General features: G+C 34.0%; 1 protein-coding gene across 1 annotated transcript in view; it reads left to right on the forward strand.

The window, feature by feature from the left end:
* Positions 1-6,122, forward strand: part of COL23A1 (collagen type XXIII alpha 1 chain) — a 305,935-nt gene extending 299,813 nt beyond the window's left edge. Inside the window, exons 33-34 of the mRNA XM_087924342.1 lie at positions 1,383-1,421; positions 2,924-6,122. Of these exons, the coding sequence (XP_087780468.1) occupies positions 1,383-1,421; positions 2,924-2,977 (93 nt within the window). The 3' untranslated portion in view covers positions 2,978-6,122. The remainder of the gene's footprint in view (positions 1-1,382; positions 1,422-2,923) is intronic.
* The last annotated feature ends 5,182 nt before the right edge of the window (positions 6,123-11,304 follow it).

Here is an 11,304-nt window from a genome sequence, read left to right on the forward strand (position 1 = left end):
CCATTGTCTCTTTGAACAGTACAAATCTTGAATTATTATAAGTTTGTGTTGGTTGAACTACATAAAACAGCTAATGCTACATTCGGGACAAACTCTGAAAATCTCAACAAAATCCTAGATTGGGAGGATATTCCAATTCACCTCTTCCCAATTAGGTCTGCTTTGTCAGTCCTGTCTTCTGGTCTCCTCCCTCTATGAATATCATGGTTGATTTTAGTTGTTCTATTTGCCTTGTCTTTTTTAAACTCGGCTCTGCTCTGGTTCCTCAGATTTTGTAATCAGTGATGCATCAGCTTTAGTGGTTGCCATTAATTTACCCCATCAGATTCTTAGGAGAAAATTGCAAATCTTAATATCTGATGTCAAGTTCCATTTACTGTATTTTATTCCAGCCTTTTTTATCTAGATGCCACAAGCTTTATGAAGCGCATCTTGTTTGTGCAAAATTGATTGAGGAGCTTTTGAGCATGTTGTGCATAGCTGCTGTAATGTGTCAACTAAAAAATACTTATTTGGTCTTTTTTAGTTGCCAGTAGAAAGGGAGTGGGGGGGAAGTAGTGCATTCCTGAAATGCTTCATATAATCACCTTGGCAGCCCAAAGCTATTGTGCAATATTATTACTGGAAAGCATGATTGATAACTCCTAGCTATGGATGTGTCCCATTGGAAAATATACATCCAGGGGGTGGGGGAAAGGCTAGGGTCAAGGAGGAAATGAATGATTTGTCTTAGTGTTGGCTGCACCCAGGTAATGCCGACATGGTCACTCCGAATAAATCATTTATTTATTTTTTACTCTGAGAGATGCGGCTAGACTTATGATTTGAATAGAGGTGGATTTGTCAGAGCCCTGACATGTTTATATAGCTAATGTATCAAGTGTGTCCCTCCACCAATTGATAGTTGTAAACTGAAAACATAGACATGGAGGATAATAATAAAAAAAAACTAAAAAATGCTTGGATTTTCCTAATCATTGTTCCCACTCTTATCAGGATATAGCCTTTGTAAACTTCTATCAGAACCTGCTGTGGGGTTAAATTCAATAGTACTTCCTACAGACTGCACAGGCGGATTTAATTTAGCTATGCTATAGCTTTTCCTGCCTCAAAGATTCATGTGATTCCATAAATCAAAACACTTTGAGAAGATAAATGCATGGGAGAATCCAGAGATTTGATTTTTTTTAATGGCTATTAACTAATGAAACATTGTTTATTCCAATGTTTTTTTTCAAACCAGCACATGATTTCTGTATGGGTCTTCACGTTAGCTGCCCTTTATAATAGCTGCTGTAGACTTTCCAGAATCATCATGAAGTGGCATTTGCTTCTTAGCTGTTTTCCAATAATATAAAATGATTTTTTTTATTTCATTACAGGGTCCAGATGGATTACCAGTACCAGGATGTTGGCACAAGGTATTACAAATGTATTTTATATATTTTTTTGTCCTGAATTTGGATGGTTGTTAAGCAAGAGAGATAACACAGTATATTCAATTGTAAACAATAAACTGAAGTAAATCTGGATCTTTGTGCTTTCATAGCCTTGTTGATTTGCTCTGGGATGACCCATTTGTATTGCTTTCCATGTGTAGAATGGAGAGGCTCTTCATATGATTAAGTATTCTGATTTTCCGAAACCACTAAGAAGGAGATATTCATTGGATAGAAGAGACTTTCCACTGCAGGTGTTTAGCTTCCTCATAGGGAAAGTAAGGCTAATACACTCAAGCCTTGAATGCAGTTGATTTTCTCATTTTCATAACAGCTGAAAAGGGCTTAGGACTGTGTATTAATACCAATATAAAAGAGGACTAAGTCAGAGAAATACTTCCTATCTTTGTCGAATTTCAAATTATAGTTAACAATAACAATTATGTGCAATGCATAAAAATCTGCCTTTACTTCAGTTTCAGTATGATTTTGCACCTTGCTTTTCAGTTGTTTTTATATTTATTTTTAATGTGCTTTTAACCATTTGTTTTAAAGTCCATGAACTTGGCTCATGCAAGTGGAAGGAGGAGAAGCAACCACTTTCCTCCTTAACATAAAACATTTTTTACCCACATTTTGATTCACATACATTGATCTTTATAAGTAAGAGAGACCTTCTAATTGCCTTGAGGTTGAAAAGCACAATTATTCACCATCAAAATAACAAGATTAATTTTGCTACTTTGAATTTTAGTACCCAGCAGCAAAACACAGATAGTGGATGACTTCTACAATCTCCTTTTTGTGTCCTTGCTATCTTCCCACAAATCTTATCAAACATATGTAAATGACATGTTCCTATTTCTAAAATATACTTTGCCATTTGTCTTTGAAAGAGAAATAGGAAATGTGCTTCATACATCTGCCGTGAACTCTGAGAATATAGATTCTTTATAATGTTTTAAGGCTTGTCTACATGTTCCCTAACAGCATTTCAAAAATGCCTTGTTTACTGCTCTTTAAGGATATATTTAAAGAAACTGCATTTTAATTAAACAGTGTGTGAGAGAAAAGTGCCTGCCTGCCTGTATTAAAACATGCATTACTTTGTTTTATTTTGCAGTGATTCCACACGCATGGACTGTGTAAATAATAGTGAGATAAATGTTTATTTTTATTATTTTTTTTATATAAAAAGAGGAAAAAAATCACAAAACAATGTTTTCAACAGTAATATATTGATCTTGTAATACTGAATATTGTCATATATGGACTATTTAAAATATGAACAGACCACACACACACACACACATGCAGAAAGACAGAAGCACTCAACATTCTGAAACAGTCAGGAATGGATGTCATTTGCTGCTAATGCTATTGTGTGGATTAACCATACTGAAAATACTTGCTTTATTGCATGGAGAAAGAACATTCCTGGACAATCTTTTTAGCTTTCAACTTTCTAACTCTGTTGCACATAGACAGAGGCAGAAAAGGGAGAGAAAATGAAAAAGAAAAAAAAGATTCAGCCCTAGAAATTGAACAAACCTTGCGGAAGAATTTCCAGTCTGGAAAGGTAACACAGCTATAACCACACTTGTTGCTACTTGCTTCAACCTTGAAGAAACTAGTTTCATCCTGGGTCACTCTGATCCATTTCATGACTCATGGCTGCTTCTCCTCCTGAAGAAAGTATCATCTCTGGGAAAAACCCCACTTTACATGTTCAGTCTGACTAAAGTTTTGAAAGATTCCTTTGTGGAACTTTATTTTACTGCAGAAATTCAAAAACATGAACACCTCAACCGTCAAATCTTTATTATTATTATTATTATTATTATTATAAAATGAAGGGTACTCTATAATATTCATCTCAATGTACAGATTTGAAAAATAATAATTTTTGCTTTAAAAACAAAAATCCCACCATGGCTGCTCTCTTTTGCAAACTTGGAAAAGATGCCCATTGTGCTGCTTATTCTTTTGGAATCGCAGAACTCAATAAATACAGAAAATATTATTCCCACCAACCCACCAGTGAGTGTTTCATCAAACCATTTAATATGAATGTTTCTATTATAATATATAAGATTATAAGAGTAACGTGAAACATCCTATTGTTAAAGCATTTGTAATTAACCTGGTGATAAAAATGGCTCTTTTCAGAAGGAAAAAAGCTGAGCTCCACATTTTATGCAAATTATATTTGTTACAGGTGCATCTTTCTTGCTTCAAAACAGTTTGCCCCAAAAGCCAAATGTCTCTATATACAACGCTATATTATTTCAGTCCCAAGATTGCATCTATGAAATTATACAAGTGGATTATGAAATCGTTCAATATAAGATCCATTGTAGTTATAATCCAGTTACTAATTCAAAAATAATTTCACCTTGTTCACAATGGTCTGGAGATTCTGGTTATAACAAGCAGAGATTTCCAGTTTATAATATCATTGGAAGGAAGTAGTGTTCTTGCTTAGGAAATACATCTACCTGGTCACTGTTCCCTCTAACAGACATAGCATTGGCCAGCACTGTTCTTTGACTGGCAGCCCGCAAGACTGCCAGGTTACTGGCAGAAAGGGAGCAGGGATTTTTGCCATTTGACCTTTCTGTATCCTCAAGACCCAGAATGCACCTTAAACTTTTGGAGAAAAAGGAAGTGTTGCCTTTCCTTTCACCAGAATTAACCCATTAAACCATCATTTCAAATAAAATATTGAATATCAGTTATATCAGTACTCTTTCATAGACAGTAAAAGCTCTCCCATTCATAAAAATCTTCCAGGATCCAACTGAATAATGTTACCTTGACATAAGTTTAAAATTCCAAGCTTTGATTATTCAATATTTTATTCAAAGTATAAAATGCTGAAGAGTAACAATCTAACAAGATGCTTGTTTTCTAAGGTCACCCAAATACAAAGTTTCATGAACTCCAAAATGAATGCAAAAAGATTTGAGGAATAATTTTGTAATTTTTGCCTAGAAAGATGTACGAACAGGAATTGTTCCTGTTTAACCTCATAGCAATTCCTTTACGACTAATCAGAATATAATCTGAAATCCTCAAGCACCAGCAAAAATCATGCTACAATTAGTATTCACATAATGTAGAAATCAAGAGTAATCATAACGTGTGGTTTAACTATACTTAGAAAGCATGTTTTGCCCTTCTCATTTTATCTTAGTATTAATTAGTTTTATCCTGATTCTTAGTTTTAGCCCTCATTCCCAAAAATAAATTTAAGGATGTCCAAAAGTACTGGTTTGCATTATTGATTCCAATTTATTTCAGTAAGGATGACACCGATGGCTAACCATTTGTATAGACAGTCCCTATTCTATGAATCTTTGGCAGGAATGCTTGTTCTTTCTGTTGTAAATGTTTTTAAAGTAATCTAGACAAGCTTCAATCAATACTTTAAACTACTGTACAAGTCTTCATGGGAGAAGATGCATAAGTTTCTTAAAATATGAGATTATAGAGTTAACATTGCTTCACTGTGTTAATTCATTTGGTTGTCAAAGTTAGTTTATGGATTTTTTGAGGCCTATATGACATTTAGTTTTGTATAGCATTAAACATCAGTTTAATTAAATGAAGATATAACTGAATTAAGAGAAGTTAAATATTATGACTTCCTAGTCTTTCTCTTCCACTCTTACCATGTGGCAAGATATTTTATTCATTCTTATTTTAATACTGTATATCTGCTGCTCTTCTGTAAAAAAATAGAGCATATAGCAATCTAAGGAAAGTACACAGAAAGCATAAGGGAATTAATTTCAGACCATGTTTTCAGCACAGAACCAGGGAATTGTCAAGATGGGGATATCATTCACAATTGTAATTTTCCAACTTTTATGAGAACTTTCAGAAAAAAATCTTCTTAAAAACCTCTGTGATATTTCCCGTTAAAAAGAAATCTTCCCTATCTACACCAATTAGCAAAAATGCATTTATTTTAAATAATTTTAGGTAGCATTGGTTGAGAGGTCCTGAGGCTTATTCTAGCTAAGAACTCCAACTAGAATAGAGGGGGAAGAAACCGGCAGTTGCAGACTAATTTGACAGTTAGAACATGAGGCTCAGCCACCCCTCACATGTCCTTGGACCATGCTCCCTACTTATTGCTATTAGAAAGTTCTGCTTAAAAAAAATTGTCAGAGGGCCCTCCCTCAACATTTATGGTATGAAAGTCCACAGTGTCCTATATCTTCCAGAATATTTTGTCACAGATTCATATCTTGCACCTATTATATAGAAATTGTAGCAATATATTAATAATTTAACAATATGTATCACAGTATCAGTTTTAAATGACATCCTAAGCAACAGATTTATGAAAGAAAATATGCAGATGTTTTTTCTGTGGGATAACTCTGAAATTAGTTAAACTTCATTGTAGCTACTGAGATTCTTTGCATACTCTTCAAAATATTTATCAGTGTCACATTTTGTGGTATGAATAATTGTGGGGAAACTATTCTGAAAATAATAAAATGTTGAATGTTAGCTGGCATTTTTCTCCTAGAATACTCTCATTTCAGTTAATGAGATTAGTTTTTGGTTTAGCATTTAGTAATTTTTTTAAGGAAGTTGCATCAGAATAAAGATACAAAAAACAAAGTAAAGACTACCAATAAAGCGCAAGCAAAAATGTTATGGAAAAAATGATTCTTTGGATATTCTTTTAAAAATATTTATCAGGATGAGTGTCTGGTTTGGGGGGGGCAAAACAATTAAAATGGTGAATACACAAAAAAGGCATATAAAAGGTGATTTTGATTCCTTCCTTGGGGTGGCCATCATCTTGACATTTTTTCGATTCTTCCTGAGTACACCCTCATTTAGCAGTATTATATGTTTAATATGGATAATTGAAAATAATAAAAGATGAATAGAAATATCCTATTTATTCTATGTAAGGATAGTTAAATTGGTAAATCACCACTAGATGTTAGCAGAACTGAAGATGATGAACATTGGCATTATCTTGGAGAATGAGAAATGTTAACTAACACCCAGACAACATATTTATCTTGTTTGTAGCACCATCTTACAGTTTTCATTTTTGGGGATAATCTTTGAACATATCAATCACTTAGTCCAACTAGCCTTTATATAATATCTAAATTATAGTGTAGTCACTCTCATCTAAAAATGCTATTGAATTAGTTATTCTCAAAAAGTCTTTCGTTTTAATGTCCTGTGAAGTTAATATTGTAATAGAATAATTATATACTTATTCAGCGTTATCTTCTGGTAATACAGAACATACTCAGTAACTGACATTTATTGACTAAATTAATTTGGAGTGATAGGCATTTATATAAATAAAAACTTACCCAAAGGTAACTGTTGATCTTATTTTACTACACAAGCGAGCTGTAAAACATATACAGATAGAGGTCCTTGACTTGCAACTAGTCAGTTATGTGGTGATCTGCTTTATGACCCTTATGACCAATATTGTGGGCTATGTTACTAAGTCAACGAGTAGCCTGACTGTACTGTAGCTCTGAATGCATTAAGTATATATTATCTATTCATAACTAGTGCAAATTAATCCCCAATAGTCTTATTATTGAAAAAATAGAATTGATAAAGCATAGTAAACATGATTTAGATTCCCATGCTGAAGAGTGTACAGACTTGATAACATTTAATTTAGGTTCTATCATGTCTATTTTCTCAATACAGTGTTAAGCCATGATTAGCTTTAACCCAAAACAACGCATTAAAAATATTTTGAACCAATTCCAAATTTGATCTAAAGTTCAACTACTGATTAATAAATGTAGGACTAAAATGGAGGGGAATGTCTCACAAATCAATTTATTCATAATGTTTTGCAAACCTTTTGCATTTATTCCACACATTGTTGTAACTACAAAAATAATTGTTCTTCCTTTTGTTTCTTTTACAGTTCAGCTGAAATTAGATTTAAATCCCACTTATTTGCCCTTTAGATTTCTAAGGAAACCTCAATATAAAACGTTAGATATGAACAGGAATGACAGCATAGCCCTGGCAGGTGTGAGAATTTACTGCTGTTAATAACAACTCATCAGCACTATACACTGCCTAAAGCCAGAGGCTGTTGGACTATAACTTCTGTCTACAGCATCCATAACTGGCTAATAAGGCTGATAGGAATTCAGATGGATTTGGTGAATCAGATCTTGTCCTGGCATGCAGATCCAACAAGAGTTACTTGTATCTCCTGAGGATCTAGTGACTCTCTTGAAAATAAGGATGAATGGATGGATGGATAGATGGATAAGCATCCCAGTTACTTGTTACTGAATCATGCCCTTCCAGATGCTATTGTCTGTTCCTCAATACTGGCAGGCCCAGATGTTCAGGTAGTACAGGTCACAGGACTGGCTTCTAGTCCAGATTTGAGAATGTGTTAAGCGGCTACCTTGGCTATATCTAACTCATTACCAGCAATGCATGCAAGGGAAGTTATTTTTGTCCTTCTCCATCACACATTCTCCAAATATATCCTGGAGAGTTTCTTTCCTCCACTTCCCAAATCTCTCAAGTAGATTTGAGAATTGCAGGAAGTTGAATTCGGTCATGGCAGGTGGATACAATATCTAAACTGTCAGGGTAAGATGCATTAATTCAAACTTCCTTCATTTCAGCTTAACCTGAATAGGTATAATATAAATATGGTATCTGATTTTTTTAATTGACCATGTACATTTTATTTTGTGCAGTCTCAACATATTAAATAATTAGACACAGATACAAGGCAAACATAACTGTGAATGTAATTCATGTTTATATTGGAAACCCTCTTCTGAGATTCAATAAAATGTAAAGCTTTGTTTCAAAACAAAGAGGGTAATATTTTATACAAGTCATATCTCGCTGTTACTGATTTCATTGTATAATTTCTAATGTGTACATGACAAAAGAAGTGGTATATCTAGCTGTAATATAGGGGAACAATTATTTTTTAAATGAAGGCATTAATACAGTATTACTCATTATTAAGAATTGTATTGTTTGTTTTGTAAATTTTACATCACTGCATATCTGGCAGTGTATCCACTGTTTTGTGTTTTAATCTGTAGTAAGAGTGATACTTGAACAGTTTTAAAATAAACTGCTTCTTGTAGAGATTGTTTTCTATTATTATTCTATACTGCAGCATTTGTAACTACAGTTATGTATCAAACAAGAATTTCAAGTAAAAATAAGTGTTAAATATGTTCAATCCAGAAACAATGTTATATTAACAAGGCCTATATTTCTGAAATAATTACTTGAAGATTATTTCATTTACAACATCAGATAATACTCAATCACCTTATATAGTAATAGTAATACATGTTGTTCATCCAAACAGCGCCAACCATTCTCCAAGGAGAATGATAGGGACAGGCTTGGATTAACTTTGAGGTTCCCTATCCAAAAAAATCTTCAGTAAAGCAGAGCACAATCTCAGCAGCATATTATCCAATGCTATACAGATTGTTAGAGGGGAGGGGAAACTAAGAAAGATCAGGAGGGGGAAGAGGTACCTAAAGCAGAAACAGCACATTCATTGCTTGCAGAGAGCAGTAGCACTTAGACTTATATACCACTTCACAGTGCTTTCCAGCCCTCTATAAGCAATTTACAGAGTCAGCAAGTTGCCCCTCAACTAACTGGATCCTCATTTTACGGACCTCGGAATGATGGAAAGCTAAGTCAACCTTGAGTCTCTCAGGATCAAAGGAATAAAATTCCTGGAAATATAAGCCAGAATCCTATACTAGGTTTCTAATCTCAGGACCATGTTACAGGCCTGATGCTTTTGCTGCTGTCAAGACAGCTGTCAAATCTGTCATTGGCACCACATCGGTATAGCAGAACTTTTCAGTCTTGGTCTCTCTCCTGAATATTTGGCCAGTTAACCCCGGACAAAGCCAAATCAATAATAAAAGAGGGAATCAGGGGCATTGCTTGTCAAAATGACATCATCAGCGTTGCTGAATTCTATCGCTAAATGTTAGGCATAAGCAGGGTAACTACACAATCTTAAGTTATTATGGATGGGCCATTTCCACATCTCGCTTTGATGCCTTCTCATTAAGTCTGCTGGGGGGGAAATTTCATATGACTTCTTATTTGCAGAGAGTTTGCTTTTGTAGATCCAGAGAGGCAGAACTTTTACTCAGTCCTCATATGGTGCTCTAAGCCTCTAAGGTGTACTCTGATTATCCCAGTCATTCAAATATAAGGGCCCACTTATCAATTTTATGTTTATTATTTTTAAGGGATGCTAACCCCTTACTGTACTCATTTTACTGTAAAGGCTAATGAAAGACTATAATAAAGATTGTTTGATTTGATTACACATGAAAAAAAAGGTAAACCGGGACAAAGAGCATCATGGAGGACAACTAATTTAATCCAGAAAATAAAATTGTTACCCACAGAAAACAACGGAGAACATTAGCATAGCTGGGATTTTCACTGTATCTCTGTATACTCTATCCCTACCCACCCAAAAAGAAGTCATGATTTTAAATAAAATTCTTACATAATATGAATTGCCTCTGTTCTACAAATTCAAATCAAAACTACAATACATGGCTCCCATTTTTACAGAGCACTTTGCAGGTGAAATAGCAGCTTCTAGTAACCTGGCACATATATAATGGGATTGTTCACACAACATGTTAAAATACATTTTTGCCTTACCAAGATTTATTTGCTATTGATTAAATGTATATTACACCATTTTAGCCAGGTGTTCAAGGTAATCACACTTCAAAAGTCATCAAGAAGTGCTCTGGACATCATATAAATAATTATCTTCTACTCAATGAAGCAGTAATGGTTTTCTGCAGAGTTCTGGAAGAAAAGTGCAGATGGTTTAAGAGTTGCCTTAAAGACATAGTGCTGTATTGACATGATTCACTAGAACAGAAGCATCTTTTATCAAGCTTGCACAGACAAACAAAAATCTGTGCTTTAATGAATTCCAGAGGAGTGATGTTTTTACCAGATACAAAACACTTAAATAGTTTTAAAGTGTGCATAATTCTTGGACACAGTAATATTTTATCCTCTTGATTTTACTCATAATAATCTTGAGAGGTAGATAGACTGAAAGACTTTGATTGGTTCAAAGTTCATTATTAATCTTTTATTGTTTCATTAAGGAAGGACTTTGACCTTATTGTCCTGTAACCACACCTCAATTATTATATGACACTGGCTTCTCCTATGTTGAATAAGGAGCAATTGGATATATTTCTACAATATACTAAACCTTAAACTGTTTTATTCAAAGGTGGGCAAGGCATGGTATTCTAAAATTATTTCTTCCAAAATTTGGAGAAAAAATGGTAATATACAGTCATGAAATTTCTTTTTTATTCTTCCAAAAATGCAATCATTTGGGTATGAGAAAAGGAGAGTTCTGTTAGGCAAATGACTCTTATTTCTACCCTTGGAACAAACCCCTGCTCAGAAGCCTCTCCCGAATCATCCCACACCAACAAATTTCAACATCACAATTTTGGGTCAGTTGGTGAGATGGGATTAAAGTTCAAATAGGACCAGTTTTAAATGCTGTCTCCCATTTTGTTTTAATTTGTACATAAGACAAGACCGTAAAACAAGAGATAAATGGTTTTTGTGCAAAGGTATTTTCCAATTCACTGGCACATAAAATGCTGATGTTTTGCTTAGTTCTTGACTTAAGTCAAAATTATATGAAGAAAATATATCAATAAATTTCTAATCTTTGCTCCAAAGCAAGTATGGTATCACCATAAGCAAATGTTAAGTAAGGCCAGGAGTATCAAGATAGACTACAGTATTACTGAGAAATCAATTTTTGATAGAA

This window comes from Pseudonaja textilis, chromosome 2 (assembly GCF_049901715.1).
Source record: "Pseudonaja textilis isolate UNSWEBS1 chromosome 2, rPseTex1.2, whole genome shotgun sequence".
In the NCBI taxonomy this organism is placed as follows: Eukaryota; Metazoa; Chordata; class Lepidosauria; order Squamata; family Elapidae; genus Pseudonaja; species Pseudonaja textilis.